At 36.3% G+C, this 20,020-nt stretch overlaps 1 protein-coding gene and 1 long non-coding RNA gene across 2 annotated transcripts in view; one reads left to right on the top strand and one right to left on the bottom strand.

Annotated features, from left to right (window-relative positions):
• The window catches only part of LOC127450161 (dedicator of cytokinesis protein 11-like), a 121,170-nt gene that overhangs the window by 97,187 nt on the left and 3,963 nt on the right, over positions 1–20,020 (top strand). Inside the window, exons 43-53 of the mRNA XM_051714052.1 lie at positions 1,290–1,403; positions 1,902–2,117; positions 3,618–3,675; positions 6,444–6,550; positions 7,737–7,859; positions 14,899–15,012; positions 15,691–15,837; positions 16,182–16,392; positions 17,072–17,262; positions 18,173–18,270; positions 18,956–19,094. Coding sequence (XP_051570012.1) covers positions 1,290–1,403; positions 1,902–2,117; positions 3,618–3,675; positions 6,444–6,550; positions 7,737–7,859; positions 14,899–15,012; positions 15,691–15,837; positions 16,182–16,392; positions 17,072–17,262; positions 18,173–18,270; positions 18,956–19,094 — 1,518 coding nt within the window. The remainder of the gene's footprint in view (positions 1–1,289; positions 1,404–1,901; positions 2,118–3,617; positions 3,676–6,443; positions 6,551–7,736; positions 7,860–14,898; positions 15,013–15,690; positions 15,838–16,181; positions 16,393–17,071; positions 17,263–18,172; positions 18,271–18,955; positions 19,095–20,020) is intronic.
• LOC127454410 (uncharacterized) lies at positions 12,270–16,283 on the bottom strand. Its single transcript, XR_007899533.1, has 2 exons — positions 16,155–16,283; positions 12,270–13,797 (listed from the first exon to the last, which is right to left on the bottom strand). It is a non-coding gene; the product is annotated as an uncharacterized LOC127454410 (long non-coding RNA).

The raw sequence follows: 20,020 nt of genomic DNA, 5'->3' as shown, positions 1-20,020 counted from the left end.
TGTTAAGGCAGCATAAAAGTAATCCATATCACTCCAGTGGTTAAATCCATGTCTTCTGAAGCCATATAATAGGTGTGATAGATTTTTAGAAGAATATTTCAGCTCTGTAGGTCCATACAATGCAAGTGATGGTGATCAGAACTTTGTAGCTCCATAAACCACATAAAGGAAACAAAGAATTAATTCATATGACTCCAGTGTTTTAATCTATATCTTCAGGAGCGATATACTGTAATAGGTGTGGGTGAGAAACAGATCAATATTTAAGTGCTTTTTTTTAATTTATTTATTTTTTACTTTTGCCTTTACATCTGAAAATCACATGCAGTGCCTGTTTAGTTTTACTTTCACATCTGAAAGTTAAAGTTGAGATGTAGAGTAAAAAAGGACTTAAATATTATTCTGTTTCTCATCCACACCTATTTTATTGCTTCTGAAGACATGAATTTATCTACTGGAATCATTTGGATTACTTTTCAGTTACCTTTGTGATTTTTGGAGCTACACAGGTCTGATCACCATTCACTTGCATTGTATGGACCTACAGCTGAAATGTTCTTCTAAAAATCTTTGTATGTGTTCTGCAGAAGATGGCATCCCAGAAGAACACATCTGGGATGGCATGAGGGTGAATAAATGATGAGAGAATTTTCATTTTTGGGTGAACTATCCCTTTAAACGTTTAATTTGAAGCTGATTAGCGATCACATGTTTGATTTAAATACGACTGGAGTCACCACATAAGTTTGTAAGGGTGGTACTGTAACTAGTATTTCATGTTGTTGAGCTCCAAATTGCGTGCTGCTGTTACATTATTCTTAGTACTCAGACAGCATAGTTGATATTGTGTGTGTGTGTGTGTTTTAATTTGGAATCCCAAAAATTCTTCTGATGTATCACAAAAGCTTATGCATGTAACATTTCTCAGTACTTGAGAATATCACTTCAGACAGAAGTATGCTACATCTGAATGTCTTTGAATATGCGCTTATCAAAAGTGACATAAGAGGTTTGCTCAATGCGCTTGAGAATGTGGCATAGTCTACATGTCCTTTTTGAAACCTCTTCATGGTGCAAGTGAGACTGGTCAAACCATATTCACTATTTTGAACTAAATGCCACCATCTCACATATGTTTCGAGGAGTAACTACCAAAGTCTCTTGGATTGACATGGAAAGCTATTAAGATCTGTATGCAAATTGAACTTGTTTTTTTTGAATACCTAAAGAGTTCTGTAAGAATGTTTCTGGAATGTTGCATTAACATTGTGTCTCTGTTTCCCCTCTAGATCATCATTGCTGTGAGCCAGCTTGTAGCTGATGTGGCTCTAACAGGCAGCTCACGTTTCCAGGAGTCACTGTCCATCATCAACAACTTTGCCAACAGTGACAAAGCCATGAAGGTGCAGTACATTATATGCAAGCAGGGATCTGCAGCAATTTATGAGCTTATACATGAACATCATAAATGAAGTCATGAATTCTTTATTCATCAACACTTAAAATAATGAACAGTTTCCCAAAATGGCTTGCCTTTAATATCCTTGCCACTTTCTTAGTAAAGATAATATTTGCTTGGAAAACTCTAATGGCCGAATTCCACTTTTAGCGCATTTGAATTTATTTAAATGAATTCTTCACCAGCTTGACCAGCACCCAACCAGCGTAGACCAGCATGTGAATCGCATAATGGTTAAGCTGGTCTTTTCAAACTATAAAAGATGATTCAGGGTATAAAACACTGAACTCACTGGATTCGTGAAAAATTCATTTGCCGATACATGCTTGCATGTTCACATAAGTGAATATGTTTTTGCAAATGAGTGACTGACCAGCTTGTTTTCCTTCATTTGCGTACATGTATAATATGTGTTAGTGCACTTTTATCTATGTCTCCCCAGACCACAACATTTCCCTCCGAAGTGAAGGGCCTCACGATGAGGATTCGCACCGTTCTCATGGCCACTGCTCAGATGCGAGAGCACGAAAAAGACCCTGAAATGTTGCTGGACCTTCAGTACAGTCTCGCCCGGTCGTACGCCAGCACTCCAGAGCTCAGACGCACCTGGCTGGACAGCATGGCTCGAGCACACATCAAGAATGGAGACTTTTCCGAGGTACATCTCAAAAGTATTATTTTGAACTCATTTTTATACTAATGTGGAATATGCTGGTTTCTAAACTTTAACAGTATGCAAGGCTGCATTATTTCATTGCCTGAGGTGTAGCAAAGAGATCCATATTTATGTATGTCTTGGTTCACATTCCCGAATTGTGCATAGCAGAAATGAGCATGACATGTTTTTCAATCATGTCTGCCTGCTTAATGGGAATTTTCAGAGGACATGCTTAAAATTAGTTTTCCAAATGTTTATCGTAGAAAAAAAAGAGAATATGCACATTCAACATTTCTCCAACAAGTGCTGGATAAAAGCAAAAGGTTTGAAAATAAAAGGAGGAAAATCCGCACTCTGTTTTACTCTTCCCTTTTATTAATTAAATAACAACAGCAGCAACGATCAGAGAGAGACGAAGATCTCAAATAATGAAAATAATGAATTAATCTCAACAATCAAGAACCAGCTGAAAATGCATCTGTTTCGTGAGCACATAACCATATCTGCACTATTTGCGCGTACTATAATAGTCTTTTTTTTCTTTCTTTTTTTTTTTTTTTTATAAAGAAAAACAAATCTTTCCTGTCTTTTTCTTCTGTACTTTTCCAGCTACTCTTAAGATCTTGGCAGTGCAATACTGCAGATGCTGTTGACATTTGTTTGACAAATTGCTTGCTATGCTCCTCACTTTTAAGTCGCTTGGGATAAAAGCATCTGCTAAATGACTAAATGTAAAAAAGTTGACTGACCATATCTTAGGTACCCATTCTAACCAATGTAGTTAAAACATTGAGTGGGATATATAGCGGCTAATGCACAAGTTTTTTTTTCTTGCTTTCTGTTTAAATTAGGGAATGAGTGAAACTGGTTTACTCCCCTTAATCAGTCTCCCCTCTTCTCTCTATTGGTGTCTTTACTGACAGTATTTCTCTAATGTAGTGATATAAATAAACCCTCACACTGCAATGATTAAAAGTCCTTCTTAATAATGTTTTTATTTCTTTTTACATTAAAAGAAAGAATGAAATACTATGGAAGAAATACTACTATTTTGTAGCCTTCTGCATATAGTATTGAATACCATAGGATTAAAATCTTGGAAAATCCCTCCATACTGTATAAACCCCTCATAATGAAAAAAATAAGGAACTGAACAGAAGCTGAATCAGAGCAAAGGTCATTTCCTGGAAGGCATTCTCCAGTATTTCCATTCTGTACAGAGGGTGCTTACATGACAGGGTGGGATTATATAACAGCACCACCTAAAATAAAACTTTTTAATGGTCATTTCCTTTTCCTTGCTTTTTGATCCTTTACAGAATTGGTTTGGAAAACAAGAAAAGCTGTTTCATTTATGAGCTACATGTGGTTCATCATGCATTAGATGTTTGTTTTGTTGCGTGTCTTTGAATTTGACAGCTTGCCACTCAACAGCATTCATTATATTAGTGGACTGAGCCTTATATTCTCTGGTATTTCTTTGCCCTTTTATTTCCACAGGCTGCTATGTGTAATGTTCATGTTGCTGCATTAGTGGCAGAGTATTTGCACAGGAAAAGTAAGTTAACAACTGTTTGATTCTTTTGTTAGTTTTCTATTCACTAAAAGGTTCAAATGAGCCTCTGGGATATAATTGTATTTTACACTGTATTGCTAAAATGAAAATGAAAATGTGTATCTACCCTCAAATTACAGTGGCAAAAACAGCATTCATTCTCTCTTCATTTTCATATGTAAACAGGCAAAACGATAAATACATTCTCACGTAATTTCCCTCATTTATCACATGTAAATAAGGCACCTGCATGGGACAAACACTTCACTGTACTTGTTCAAATTTGCAGTGTCGGTGTGCATGCAAGTCTCAAACAAAGTGCCCTAAGTTGTTGAGCTATTGTTGATCATTAACTCCTTTCTTTTGTATGTTTCATTTAAATGAACATGCACTAACAGAGCACACTTTACCAAACTTTAAAACAACATTTTAGACATTTTTAAGTTTGTGTCAATCAAATTGTACAGATTGTTTCCAGCGATTCAGTGTTTCAGCTCATTAGAAAGTACTGCTATATGGTTTGTTTTTTATGGTCTATATACTGTAACCATACTGTAATATGGTTCTTATGTGGAATGGCAGCAGTGATGCAGTTTCATTGTATTACTATTTTCATAAGGATCATTTATAATACTGCATTTAATTCAGTATATCTGACAAGTTTTTTTTATTTTTTTATTTGGAGGTGATGCTTAAAGTGATAGTTCACCCAAATATGAAAATTATCTCGTCATTTACTCACCCTCTTGCCATCCCAGATATGTATGACTTTCTTTCTTCTGCAGAACACAAATTAAGATTTTTAGAATAATATTTTAGCTCTGTAGGTCAATTCAGTGCAAGTGAATGGGTGCCAAAAATTTTGACACTCCAAAAATCACAAAGGCAGCATAAAAGTAATCCATATGACTCCAGTGGTTTAATCCATGTCTTCTGAAGTGATATGATAGGTGTGGGTGAGAAACAGATCAATATTTAAGTCAATTTTTGCTTGAAATTCGTCTTCTTGCCCAGTAGGAGGTGTATGCATGAAGAATGTGAATCACCAAAAACACAAGAAGAAGTGAAAGTTAGGCCCTGTCCCAAATGGCACACTCCGCCCTTGTGGTCTTCCTCTGAGTGCAGACTTTGATGACATAAGAGAGTGCAGACCGTTGGGGCACTAGTCAGCAAGTCCATGAGGGGGCATGATTGGTAAAAGTGTGCATTTGGGACAGACTTCAAGACTTCAATTAGATGACACATTTTTTACATTATGTTTTTTTTACATGCAGTTTTACAAATTATTATTTAAAAAAGTCATGGCATTGATAGATAGGGTAAAGGAACACACTTTAACTATTGAATATTTGATTTTGTTAAATAATTTCAGCAACACATTGACAATAAAGCATTAGATAACAAAGATAATGAAGTGCACATATGACTACAGCAACAAAACCCCATTGTTTTATATCTTTAGAGAACAAATAAACATTATTCAGACACATGGATGGTTACAGCTTAGACCTCAGTAAAATGTATAGAAAGAACATACCACCATATATTCGCAAAAATAGTAATAAAATACACACAGCCACACTTCTGCAGGTATAAATAGCACTGTTAGACTGAATGTTGCTATATCAATAAATATAAGCAATCTTACAAGCTGCTACAGCCATGTGCATTAAATTATTCTTTCCTGTCTTGATATTTTAGAGACTCACAATAATTCTAAAATCCTCTTTGAAACAACTATATATTGAATAGGAGTAATTCCATATCTCTGGAAACTTAAATAAAACAAAGTTTTGAACAAGTTCTACACATCAGACTTAAAAGTGATTCTATATACCCATGATAAGTGATCCGCCTTTGACAATCAGGAAAAAGCGATTATTAAAATACATTTTTAATCCGCAGTTGAACATCGCCTTGTCCGCCATGTTTTTTCCTCCAGCTCAGAAACTGGAGTCCTTCTGATTGGTCTGTCGCAAGGACTGTTGGGTAGCGGACTGCCGTGAGCCCGGAGCAGTGCGGGCTTCGACAAAGACCGGATCAAGGGCGCAAAGGGGGCGTGAGAACCCTCGCAAGCGCTAAAATCACAAATGGGACACACTACTGACTCGTTGACTTCACAAGCATGCGCAACTGAAGGCCACGAGACCGCAAGTCCACATGAAGTGCGCCATTTAGGACAGGGCCTTAAAGTGCACCCTGACTGAGCAGGGAGGAGAATTTATTGTAAAAATTGACTTAAATATTGTTCTGTTTCTCACCCATACCTATCAAATCGCTTCTGAAGATATGTATTTAACTACTGGAGTCTTATGGATGACTTTTATGATGACGTATGTGATTTTTGTAGCTTCAAAATTTTGGAACCCATTCACTTGCATTGTCTGGCCCAAAAGAGCTGAGAAATTCTTCTAAAAATATTCATTTGTGTTCTGCTGAAGAGAGAAAGTCACAAACATCTGGGATGGCATAAGGGTGAGTAAATGATGAGAGAATTTTCATTCTTGGGTGAACTATTCCTTTAAGAAAGATTAGATACAGCACAAAACTTAACCATTAGACTCACCCATCTCACATGTCTAAGGCACCAAGTAAACCACTGCCATTGGTGCTCCCTAAAAAAGAATAGGTGGGCGATGCTCCTTCAGCCATTTAGCTACCATATAACCATGAATCATAACCACCTATATAGTTTTGATTATTAAGTTTTGTAGACTTATGAGTTTCTATTGTGTTTGTAGTGGCATTATTCTGCTATGATATTGTTTCAGAGCTGTTCCCAAGTGGACTAGCAGCATTTAAGAGAATTACCCATAACATTAATGAAGAGGCAGCCATGAAAGAAGACATAGGGATGCAAGATGTGTACTACACAGAGGTAAATACACACCAGGGACATTTATCAATATTGAAATTAGACTGATAACGCAAACCATTTTCACCCGGAAATGAATCTCATAAAAGACCATGGGCCCTATTTTCAGAGCGCCAGCGCTAAGTGCCACGTAATGCCATAAGTCATAAGTGCATAGTCAATGGACATGGCCATGAAGTTATGATATTTTGTCTTATGCTCTTTTGTGCAATAACTGCATGCTTGTTGATTGTCAGGCGTATTTCTGTGACAGTAACATGCTACTTTTATATGCTTAGAAAATGTGATTCTCATCAGGATTTGGATGTATGCTCCATTAAATTATAGGGAATTCATGTATTATTACAATTTTTGTCTACTGACACACAAATCATGGCTAGTATTAACAGTGATTGTATCGGTATGAACTTCTACCGGTAGAATTTGATTTTGAACAATTAAATTCATTTATTGTAGCATGAAAAAATTAAACCAAAAATATTTTTAAATTCAAATTACATTTCAAAAGAAACAAAAATATTATCAAAATAACAAAATGCTTTAAAAAAAAAAATCATATACCCAATCCAAACATTTTATCCTCTCCAGAAAATATTCACAGGCACCTTTTGCACTGACCTAAAAATCACTACGACAACAGGTGGAAAAATACCAATCCAAATTAGATCATAATTACAATTGTAAATATAATCATAATAATAATTGAAAAATAAACCATGACCTATAGATAGATTATCACCAATCTAAAAAAAAAAATATTTATGAGATGGCTACAACTCTGATGGTCAGGGACATAATTTGATGTTCCACAATATTTTCAGAGTTTGGATATTATTACCACCTGCTGGTGGAATCTCCAATCTGCAAATGTAGGAACTGAATTTAGACTTTGTGCTGAAATAGACCTGCTTTCGAAACATCTTGGCGCAATGACCCATTTCTCAGGAAAGTAGCAAATTGCACTTTGCGGCACTTCATTACCACACAATACACCCACAGTTTGCATGTATACACACACAGTAGTGCAAACACTCCCATCCATGCCCACTTGTGCATTGTGCTGGCACGGAAATTGCACTTAGAATTAGCGCTCTCACGAAAATTGGATAATATGTAGCACATGGTCAATAGAGACCAATATTGTGAACATGTTTGATAAAAAAATTCAAATGTAATATTTGTATGACAGGATATCCTTGTGGAACAGTTGGATGTGTGTGTTGAGGGTCTGTGGAAAGCTGAAAGGTTTGAGCTCATAACACACATCGCAAGACTCATCATTCCCGTTTACGAGAAACGACACGAGTTCGAGGTAAGAAAAAAAAACTTATGCTGAAAAGATGGCATGCACCTTTAAAGGGAAACCCAAAAATGAAAATTCTCTCATCATTTACTGACCCTCATGCCATCCCAGATATGTGTGACTTTCTTTCTTCTGCTGAACACAAACTAATATTTTTAGAAGAATATCTCAGCTCTGTGGGTCCATACAATGCAAGTGAATGTTGGCCAGAACTTTGAAGCTCCAAAAAGCACATAAATGAAGCATAAAAGTCATCTATACGACTCAAGTGATTAAATCCATGTCTTCAGAAGTGATATGATAGGTGTGGGTATAAAACAGGTCAATATTTAACTCATTTTCTTTTACTATAAATCTACTTTTAAAGAGACCTCCTATGCATGTTCACGAGAGTGCTTCTTCTGGTTTTTGCCGATTGCAGTATTCGTGCATATCGCCACCTACTGGGTTGTTGTGCGGTTATGATTTATTTATTATTTTCCTTTGTTTATCCCCCCATTTTCTACATTCTTCTCCCTGCCCAGTAGGTGGCGATATGCACGAAGAATGCTTATCGCTCACTGATTCTTGAGATAAGGGACAAACCATGTTTAAAATCTGAGTTTTTATTTTTTAATACTAAATTAATTTTAAAAGGATATATTTGTTGACAAAGGTCTCATTTAACGAACCATGTAAAGGAACAGGCTTTTATAAAAACACTTTTTTCTGAAAATTGACATTTCTTCACTTGATAACTTAAATCTTACTGTCATTTTGTCAACTCCATCAGACACACTAAAAAGCATGCTATTTTAATTTGATCCATCCAACAAGAGTTTAAAGTCTTTAATTATTTAATATTAGTGTTCAGTAAAGGAGTTAACTGATAAAATACATTCTATAAATTTTGTTTTCTGTTTTCAGAATTCACTATTCTGAAAATTCTGACGGAGTTGACAAAATTGAATATTTTTCCATCTTAACCATGTGTTGTACTCTGGAGCCATTTAGTTTTCTTTTTATCAGTTGAAGCTGCCTCTACAACCTAAACTAAAATGCCAAAATCCCACAATTCTAACATAAATTATCATAATGGGAATGACTGGGTTGACATATTGAAGCTGTGACCGCAGAGACTTAAACATTGTTTGTTTAAAATATGGAAAAATATCAAACTTACCAGACCACGTGTCCTACTGTTGCATCCACCATGAGCAGGAAGTGGGAAAGGGATATTCAGAGTTATAGCTGACCATGACATTGTCTGATTTATTCAGGATTATAACAAAATCTGACAGAGTTGATGCAAAGTGAGGACACAACTTTGATAGGCTGTTTTTTATGGATAATATAATTTAAAGTTTACTTTATGTATTGTTTGTTATCTTAGAGATCCCTACCTTTCATTTGATATTCAGATTTATTAATCTGTTGCATTTTTAAGTACTTTGTTTGGCAGTTTAACATTGTGACCTCTTGCTGAGGACAGGTTAAGTTATATGTGCTTCCAAGTATAGAGCATGAATAAAAAAAATTTGAATGGCTTTTCCAGTATTTTTTATTATTATGAATTTCTTGTTTTTTAACATAAAGACGACTTTTGTATGCAAGACATATTTTGTCCATTATCTCAAGAATCAGTGTACTAGGGGCCTGGGTAGCTCAGCGAGTAAAGACACTGACTACCACCACTGGAGTCGTGAGCTGAGTGCCTCCAGCCAGGTCTCCTAAGCAAACAAATTGGCCTGTTTGGTAGGGAGGGTAGAGTCACATGGGGTAACCTCCTCATATATAATGTGGTTTGCTCTCAGTGGGGCGCGTGGCGAGTTGTGTGTGGATGCTGCCGAGAATAGGTATGAAGCCTCCACACGCTATGTCTCCGTCGTAACGCGCTCAAACCACGTGATAAGATGCGCGGATTGACGGTCTCAGACGCGTAGGTGACTGAGATTCATGCTCCGCCACCTGGATTGAGGCGAGTCACTACGCCACCACGAGGACTTAGAGAACATTGGGAATTGGGCATTCCAAATTGGGGAGAAAAAAAAAAACAACAGTGTGCTAAATAACAGAAGAAAAACTCGGTCCTCTCGTGAACATGCAACAGAGAGCTGGTGAAAGTGTAGATTTATAGTAAAAAAGGATCTGTTTCTCACCCACACTTATCATATTGTCTCTGAAGTCATGCATTAAACCACTGGAGTTGTATGGATTACTTTTATGCTGCATTTATGTGCTTTTAGGAGCTTCAGAGTTCTGGCCACCATTCAGTTGTATTGAATGGACCAACAGAGCTGAGATATTTTTCTAAAAATATTCGTTTGTGTTCTGCAGAAGAAAGAAAGTCATACATATCTGCAACATGTAAATGTTTAACTATCGCTTTAAGAAATGTACTCATTTTGTGGAAGTGGGGGTTGCCCAACTCTTTTCATGTTTCACAATGCTGTCACAAAAAAGCATAGTTCCCGTAATCATTCATTATAAGGATTTTTTTAGAAATGTTAACATCTTAGAAATGGTTGTTGGCAGTTGGTTACTTGTCTAGAGTGCTTTGTGGCACTTGAGGCAATCATGGTTTTTCACAAGACTGAAGCTCATTACTTACAAACTAAATTCTTTGAAAGCACATGTGCGCAATTACATTAAATACTGTATCACTCTCGTCACAGAAAACATTGTATAATCTCCTAAAGAGTGCCTCTTTAGGGACTTATAAGAACATTCCAAGCGTGAACGCATAGAAAAGAAAAATCACAAATCAGATGTGTTTAATATGTCAATCATTTCTCTGAGACTGCAATGAGATTAAATGTTTGCTTAAGCCTCAGTCTCCAATCAAAAGTCAGATTTCAAGACTTTCATATATCTCATGACATTTTTCCAAGACCAAGTTTTCTGAGGTATGTTAAGAGAAACATCAGATGCAAAGGTGATACTTCAATGAAACATAACTGAGATACATCAGATGCAATTTAGTTTGTAAGTAAGGGGCACTCCTCAGTCTCCAAAGCAATGAAGGTGTCACCTCTGAGCAATAGTAATTTCCTATGTCTTTTATTTACACATGTTCCTCTGTGAGTTTTAAATTCTCTTGTTCTTTTATTCTTTATGGTACAGGAATTCCAAACCATGTGTATGTTTGTGTGGACTGTGAAGACGTGTTATTTTACTCTCACTATCTTAGTTAACATTGAAAATATTATGAAAATCCTGTATCCGGTAGTGTCTAATGATACACAGAAATATTCCCCTTCCCTCTGTAACCATAACTACCTCACTCATTATTTAGAAAACAATTCACAAAGAAATAAGATATGACAGATCTCTTCTTTATGGAAACTTTCCCAGTGTGCCAACACAGCAGTCTGGCAGATGTTTTAAACATTTATAAAGCTCCAACAGACATGCTAGAAGAATTAAAAGATGCTAGCTTCCTGGCAACTTTTGTTTCTAGAGTTGTGGTTAAAAACATGAGTTAATTTGAGATTTTTGAGTTGTTGGAACCCTAAGATCTGGTGGTAATTCTAGTACAGTATAATACCCTAGGATAAAACCCTTTTGTGATTGTATTATACATACATTTCCTAGGCAACAAAGAAATAAGAACACAAAATAAATGATCACTCCAAAATGAGTAGCGCACACATACAGATAAATACAGAAAAAAAAAAACAGTCATGAGGTGTAATAGTAAGCTCCTTGCTTTTGATGGTAGAGGTCCCGGGTTCAAACCTGCCTGTGCATACAAGTAAAAAAAAAAAAAAAAAAAATTCAACCAAGCAATTTGCATTTGCATATTAGTGGATGTCTAGATATCGGAAACTGGGAAACGCATTTGGTTGCATTATATTTTGTGATTTCCCTGGATCAGAGGACAGGCTGTGTGCAGGGGAACAGACAGCAGTGCTGCTCTAGTTGAATGTGTCACTTATTCCGCAGCTAACTAGAAAGAAACGTAATGCTTATCGTAATGAACTTGAAAATCTGGAGCATATAGTGAAGTGGAATGGATTGAGAAGCAAATAACCAATATATACTGTATATACACTGGCGGCCAACAGTTTGGGATAATGTACAGATTTTGCTGTTTTGGAAGGAAGTTGGTACTTTAATTCACCAAAGTGGCATTCAGCTGATCACAAAGTATAGTCAGGAAAATACTGATTTTAAAAAAAACAGCACCATCACTATTTGAAAAAAGTCATTTTTGATCAAATCTAGACAGGCCCCATTTCCATCAGCCATCACTCCAACACTTTATCCTTGAGTAATCATGCTAAATTGATAATTTTGTACCAGAAAATCACTTGCCATTATATCAAACACTACTGAAAACTATTTGGTTCATTAAATGAAGCTTAACATTGTCTTTGTGTTTGTTTTTGAGTTGCCACAGTATGCAATAGACTGGCATGTCTTAAGCTCAATATTAGGTCAAAAATGGCAAAAAAGAAACAGCTTTCTCTAGAAACTCGTCAGTCAATCATTGTTTTGAGGAATGAAGGCTATACAATGCTTGAAATTGCCCAAAAAACTGAAGATTTCATACAAAGGTGTACACTACAGTCTTCAAAGGGCAACTGGCTCTAACAAGGAGAGAAAGAGATGTGGAAGGCCAGATGTACAACTAAATAAGAGGATAAGTACATCAGAGTCTCTAGTTTGAGAAATAGATGCCTCACATGTCCTCAGCTGACAGCTCCATTGAATTCTACCCGCTCAACACCAGTTTCATGTACAACAGTAAAGAGAAGACTCAGGGGTGCAGGCCGTATGGGAAGAATTGCAAAGAAAAAGCCACTTTTGAAACAGAAAAACAAAAAGAAAAGGTTAGAGTGGGCAAAGAAACACAGACATTGGACAACAGATAATTGGAAAAGAGTGTTATGGATCTTAATCCCATTGAGCTTTTGTGGGATCAGCTAGACTGTAAGGTGCGTGAGAAGTGCCGACAAGACAGCCACATCTATGGCAAGTGCTACAGGAAGTGTGGGGTGAAATGTCACCTGAGTATCTGGACAAACTGACAGCTAGAATGCCAAGGATCTGTAAAGCTGTCATTACTGCACATGGAGGATTTTTTGATGAGAACTCTTTGAAGTAGTTTAAGAAGTTATGAATATTTTTTTCAAATTGTAATAGTAATTTTTCACATTATTAATGTCCTGACTATATATTGTGATAAGTTGAATGCCACTTTTGAATAAAAGTACCAATTTCTTTCCATAATAGCAAAATCTGTACATTATTCCAAACTTTATATTGTGTATAAAAATAAATAAATTGAATAATTATATCATAATCGTATTTAGAACCCCTGTGAGCAAGCTGAAGGTGACTGTGGAAAGGAACACGAAACTCCATAAGATGTTTGTTAATGGAGAAAAATAACTTTTGGAGAAACCAGGCTCACTGTGGGGGCCAGTTCCCCTCTGGCTAACAACATGAATACAATGCCAATATTACTTAATTATGTATAGTGCAAGTCATGGTTTAAAATTAGTAAACTAAGTAAGTGTTAAGGGTCAGTGTTTAAACAAAGATTTTGTAAGAACTGTAAGATTAATTACTAATGTCTTTGAAGTTCATCCTGGATTAACTGCAGAAGTTCACATAGATGCATTGTCCTTTGTTAGTTGGCTGATGAAGGCTTTTGTTGGCAATTTATTGTATTACATTTTAAGAGTGTAGTCCATCATTAGACTAAGGTGATGCAGGCCAAGATTAGTGCGGTGCTTCGACAGTTCAATCAGCCGGTAATTTTGGTGAGGTCCATCCTAAGTCCACGGTTCAGGCAGTGGCATATGAAGTAGCACATGTCTTATGGTTGGAGTTGGCATCAGTTCATTCCCAGAAGTCCATCGTAATAGACTGGCACCGGCTGCATTTAGTCATCATCCCTCAGAGACAAATAGCAGTGGAGTCCAACACCAAGTAGGAACGGAGTTGGATCTGGCCGGCTCTGGAATCCCGAGGTTGAGACAAGGAAACAAATAGAATAATATTAGCTAAGATGCCATTCAGTTTTTTGCAGAGTTATAGATCATGATAAATGTTGCAGACCTAACTATAGCAGCCTAATTGTGAGTTGATGGATAAATTAGGTGAATGCCGTGCTAAATAGATGAGATATATACACAAACAACATGATGGTTATTAACATTCCCACAAAAATATCCATTTAAAGGTCAGACCTTCTTTACTGTTTGTATGCAAATGAGCTTGCTTCCTGTGTTTTGATACAGGCTGTTCCAGCTGTAAAATCAACTGCTCATGTTCCTTTTTACAATTTCTTTCGCAAATAAGCTTTTAACATCTCGTTAGTTTGTGGAATTTACTGAGGCAAGCATTACTGTTACTATTGCTCCAGGTGTGGTAGTCAGCGTTTTTACTCGCTGAGCCTGTATTGTATGTATTTTGATGTTAGTACATAGTAGTTAAAGACACCTAATATAAAGTGGGACCAGCCTAATTTTCATAGAAAGCAGGCGTTTTTGCTCTGAAAACAATGACAGTGACTTATATTTAGGCTTATTTTGTGCAAGTGCTTAGTGATTTAGTCGCAGATTTTTGAGTAGTGATACCGCATATAAAAGCCAACCCGGAGCTGTGGCCTAGCAGTTAGCATGTGTGCTCTGACTAGTGTTGGGTAGTATTGGACTACATGTAATCTATTTACATAATCAGACTGCAAAAATCAAGTACTTGTTTTGTTTGATTAACATTGTTTAAATTTTATTTATGTAATAAGATTACAGTTACTTTTTATGAATAACATGATTACTTATCGAGGACATTTCCTTATCAGTTTTGACTTCACCTAGTCTCGTTCTCCCATCATTTCTGTCTGTACTGTCTCCTATCATTAAATGTGTCAAAAAGGCCAAAAAGTTCATATGTAAAAAAGAAGTTTACATGCAATTAAAGTTTACACACAGAGCATTTACAGTATGGCAATACAGCACAGATCCATGCATGCACAACTACAAGCTACAAATTACAAACACGCACACACATGCACACACTTTCAGATAAATGTTTTCTTTCTTTCTTTCTGCTGTAGAAACTGAGGCGGTTGTATGACACGCTGCAGCGAGCATACGCTAAAATATTGGAAGTGATGCAGTCTGGCCGACGTCTGCTAGGGACTCACTACAGAGTCGCCTTATATGGACAGGTGGGCTCAAAAGATAAGATACCTAAAGTCTGTTCTTGCAGTGTTTTGTCTCATTTTTTGCGACCACTTCCTAAAATGACTTCTTTCTGTGCTAACCATTGATGTTATCTTGTATATTTTAGCCACCTTTAAGTTGCCAAAAGCAAATACTGTTTAGGATAACTAACCAAATATTCAAAAATTGGCTAGAATGTATCTGAGTAATCAATGTCTATGGGTGTTACGGCCATTTTACAGTGAATTGATAGATGAACTGCCCACAAAAATATGTCTTAACTGAAAATCTAGACATTGTGCAGTTCTTGTTGTCATGGTAATTTTGAAGATATTGACATTTTATTTATTGATTTGAATTTTACATGAATAAATTTACAGATTTTGCTACACACATTAAAGACACTGTAAAATAAAATAAAATTGGATAACCTAAAATAAATTAACTGTTTTTATTCAAGTAAAAAAACAAAAACAATTACTAAATACTAAATTGGGTTGCACCAACAAAAGTAATTTAAGGGTCAGATAAGGTAGAAATCCCGCTTAAAATATAACAGCTGCATAGTTTCTCTTTTTACAGTGATCGGTAATATAGCAATAGTCACATCTAGCACAGAGTCTTTTGTAAAACATCAATAATTTTATAGATTTGTTCAATTTATTTATTTATTTTTTTTTCAGGGCTTCTTTGAAGAAGAGGACGGAAAAGAATACATCTACAAAGAGCCAAAGCTCACAGGTCTTTCTGAAATTTCCCATCGCCTCATTAACCTCTACGGAGAAAAGTTTGGAGCAGAGAATGTCAAAATCATCCAAGATTCAAACAAAGTAAGCAGTCTTTGTGCAGTTTCCTGTATTGCGGTGCACTGATCATAAAGGGCGCATGTGGGTCTCTGTCCAGGAAAAAGTTTATGTTGTGAACAAAAAAGAACATTTGAAGGCATGTCTAGATTCCAGTCGTCGACTCGTCCCACATATTATTTTGATACGTTTATAACATTTGGGAAGCCCCTTCAATCCCTAACTGTTAAACATCTTAAATTAAAACTTGTACGTACACTTTCTTTTTCCTCAAGCTATATCATCTTTTTACAGATTGCTTCGTAGTATACTACCATCTCACTTACTTCTTACTTCATACTTACATCTCAGCTTGCTTTTATTGCCTGCAGGTAAACCAGAAAGATCTGGACCCAAAATTTGCCTACATTCAGGTCACATTTGTCAAGCCATACTTTGATGAGAAAGAGTTGGCAGAAAGGAAGACGGACTTTGAGAAGCACCACAACATCAACCGTTTTTTCTTTGAGACGCCTTACACACTCACGGGGAAGAAACAAGGAGGGGTTGAGGAACAGTGCAAGCGGCGAACGATACTTACCAGTAAGCACAGTGTGCATACATCTGGCAAAATTGAAAGCGCATGTTTGAGATTTGTGCAACATACATTTGTGTAACATCTAGTGTTGCACTTTTTTTATGATTGCGCAGATGGAATATAATAATGCATCTTCTTCCTCCAGTTGTCTGTGAAACCCGAGGGTTTAACCAGGCCATGAAGAAATATATATATATATATATTCAGAATAATATGTAAATATTTAATCCAATACTAATAACAATAGAATCCTTATGAAACTGCAAAGATGCTAATTGAATGATCTGCACTCATAACCTGCAATATATTACATGTACTTAATACTGCATAACTTTTGTTAATATTTGATGAAACTAAAATATGTTTATCGCTTCGACAATCATAATAAAAGCTTCCCCATGGCGAAATGCATATTCAACAAACTGGCACGCACACGGTGACGCAACTATTGTGAGTGATCTTAAAATAAAGACAATGGCTCTTTTCAAACCACCTGGCTGCCACTGCTGTACTGTAGCAGCAACAGCAGGTACATGACAAGCTGTAAACCCCCATCTCTTTTTGACAGTCGGTCACAGATGGAAGATTAGAAGTCTGTGTTAATATGGGTTTTAGACACATCACTTCATTGACCTTGTGGAGCTTACATTGTGTGTGTGTGTGTGTGTGTGTGTGTGTCTACAGCGGCCAACACATTTCCCTATGTAAAGAAGCGCATCGAGGTGGTGGCAGAGAAACATTTGGAGCTGAAACCAATTGATGTGGCGATAGATGAGATGAAAGAGAAAAGTGCTGAACTCACTAAACTCTGCTCAAATCAAGAAGTTGACATGATCCAGCTCCAACTCAAACTACAAGGCTGTGTTAGTGTGCAGGTACTGCCCATAGTATTCATTATATTGCCACCCTTTAGTGTGGAAACTAGGTGTACCATGACCTGCAGAGGATTTAAAAAAAGAAAATTGTACCCTTCTGGGCGAATCTGGAAAACTCATATTTCTGAAAAATGAAGCCTATTTTAGGATCATTAAAGGTGTAGTTCACCCAAAACTTAGGGTTAGAATGGTTAGGGTTAGATCAGGGTTAGGACCATTATTTACTCACTATCATGCCATTGCAAACCCATATGACATTCTTTCATCCATGGAAAACAGGAGGTTTTTTTTTGTCGTTTTGTCATATAAAGAAAGTGAATAGTGACTCCGGGCTGTCAAGCTCCATAAAGGACAAAAAAACACCATGAAACCACAGTAAAAGTAGTCGATATGATGTGATTTGGACGCTGTATACAGGAGTTGATCAACGATTTGATTTGATCTCAGAGTGAATAACAACCTAATTTTTGGTCTTTTCATCATACAAAGTGATCGGATGGCTTCAGAAGTCTTGGAAAATACTGCACGAGTTGTATCCACTACTTTTCCTGTGGTTTTATGGTGTATTGTATTTTATTTTTATCCTTACTGGAGTGTCTGCGGAGTCACTATTTACATTCATTATATGAGTTTTTACATTATTTTCATGACAATTGAGCATCCTCCCGCAATTCTTTGTGGGCTACTGTAATGCAAAAAATTATTTCTCATTCTCATTTACTGTGAAGTGAAAAAAAATATATAGTTTTTTATTGTAGAGCATATTTGTACAATAATGTACAGTAAGTATGCATAATGGTAGTAATTATTGTACTGAAATAAATGCATGCCATTTTGGCCAGCATAATTATGGCATGAGATGGCCTATCTAACTGCTTTATCTAAATATAACATTATATTGTTTACATAGGTGAATGCAGGACCGATGGCCTACGCCAGAGCTTTCCTGGATGAATCCAAATCAGGTCAAACCAACAAGAAAGTAAAAGATCTCAAGGAAATATTCAGGTACAAAGTCTAACTTTAACTGCAGTTTTGTCGAAAACTTTGGAAAGGGCAAAGATAAACGAGTGAGTATGTAACAAGGAAGGGCACAATTAGGTAACAAGAACCTAAAACAACAATTACAAGGAAATTCACCAGCTACAAGGTTTTTTGCTGGAGCTCCTGTTCTAAAAATAGCCAAAGATAGTCATGTACAGGAAGCAGTCATATTCTGCAGTCCCTGTTTATTTGGCAGCATGTGCCCACTTGTCGTGTTTCAGGAATGTACAATTTCTGTTGTTTTCTTACCAAGCCATCTCATCCAGCAATGCTTTCATTGACATGTAATATGATGTTTTTATGTCTCCCCAAATATATATGTAAAAAAAATTATTATTCTGATTGTTACAGTTATGCTTCAGTTAGTTTTTTTAAATTAGTTTAAAGGGCTAGGGGGGTTCACTCATAAATGACAATTCTGTCAGCATTTACTCTCCTTACACCCATATACTGTTCAAGACTTGCAATACTTTCTTTCTCCCAATGAAAAAGGAGCTGTAAGACAGAATGTTAGGGACAACAGCCTCAGTCACCATTAACTTTCATTGCATCTTGCATTACATACAATAAAAGTGATGGCAACCAAAGCTAACTTCATGCCTAACATCTCTTTTTGGGTGAACTTTCCCTTTCTTTATCAATGTTGCAGGCAATTTGTTAGTGCATGCAGTGTGGCATTGGACATTAACGAGAGACTCATTAAGGAAGACCAGTATGAGTATCATGAGGGACTAAAAGCAAATTTCAAAAGCATGGTGAAGGAGCTTTCAGATATCATCCATGAACAGGTGGGTTTGATTTAGTCATTTCCATAATTTCTTCCATGTCATTTTTGTGAAGGCATAATCTGTGATAGATCAAATCAACAACATGTTTTAAAAGCAGGAGTGAATGCCCTAAATCAGTGGTGCTCAAATGTTTTTTGGGCCACGCCCCCTTTTGAAATTAGAAACTTTTTTTTTCTTTTTTTTACTGGGGGTGAAAACAGTTTTTAAACAACTGCATTTTCTTTCAGATTAATGTCCCTTTCTGATGAACAATGACATGTTTTATTTAAAAATGGAATGAAAACTTAATGCTTTGTTTCTGTTGTTACTGTTTTGCTGAATAATAAGAAATGTGACCCTTCATTTAAAAAATAATCTGAAAGAATTTTTGTCACTAGGCCTACATTGCTGATATTTTCTTTATGCTTTCTGTTAAAAAACAAAGCATTTTAATTCTCTACTTTTAAAAAAGGCGGCACCGCTTCGTAGGAGCAGTGTAGCTTTACCAACATAATACTAACGATTTGGTGTTTCCCGAAACTGTAGTTCCAAGGAACATTTGCGAACAGCTCTTTACCTGTGGTTAGAAGCATAGTTATTATTAGTTTGCTGTGTGGACATCATTTCACTTTGCTGAGGCTTCTATATTTTTCATTCTGTCAAGACTTTGACCACGTTTACATGCGATTAAGAAAACTGCTTTATCTGGAGATTTGCAGAAAGTGTCGTTCTGAAGCGTCCATAAATGTGAATGCAGCCGTTTAAGGGATTAAAGAGAGAGGTTCACCCAAAAATTTAAATTCTCTCATCATTTACTCACCCTCATGCCATCCCAGATGTGTATGACTTTCTTTTTTCTGCAGACCACAAACAAAGATTTTTAGAAGAGTATTTCAGCTCTGTACGTCCTCACAATGCAAGTGAATGGTGATTAGAACTTTGTAGCT

This window comes from Myxocyprinus asiaticus, chromosome 1, assembly GCF_019703515.2.
Source record: "Myxocyprinus asiaticus isolate MX2 ecotype Aquarium Trade chromosome 1, UBuf_Myxa_2, whole genome shotgun sequence".
In the NCBI taxonomy this organism is placed as follows: Eukaryota; Metazoa; Chordata; class Actinopteri; order Cypriniformes; family Catostomidae; genus Myxocyprinus; species Myxocyprinus asiaticus.
Note: the sequence above shows the minus strand (reverse complement) of the source record. Positions and strands in the feature narration are given on the sequence as shown.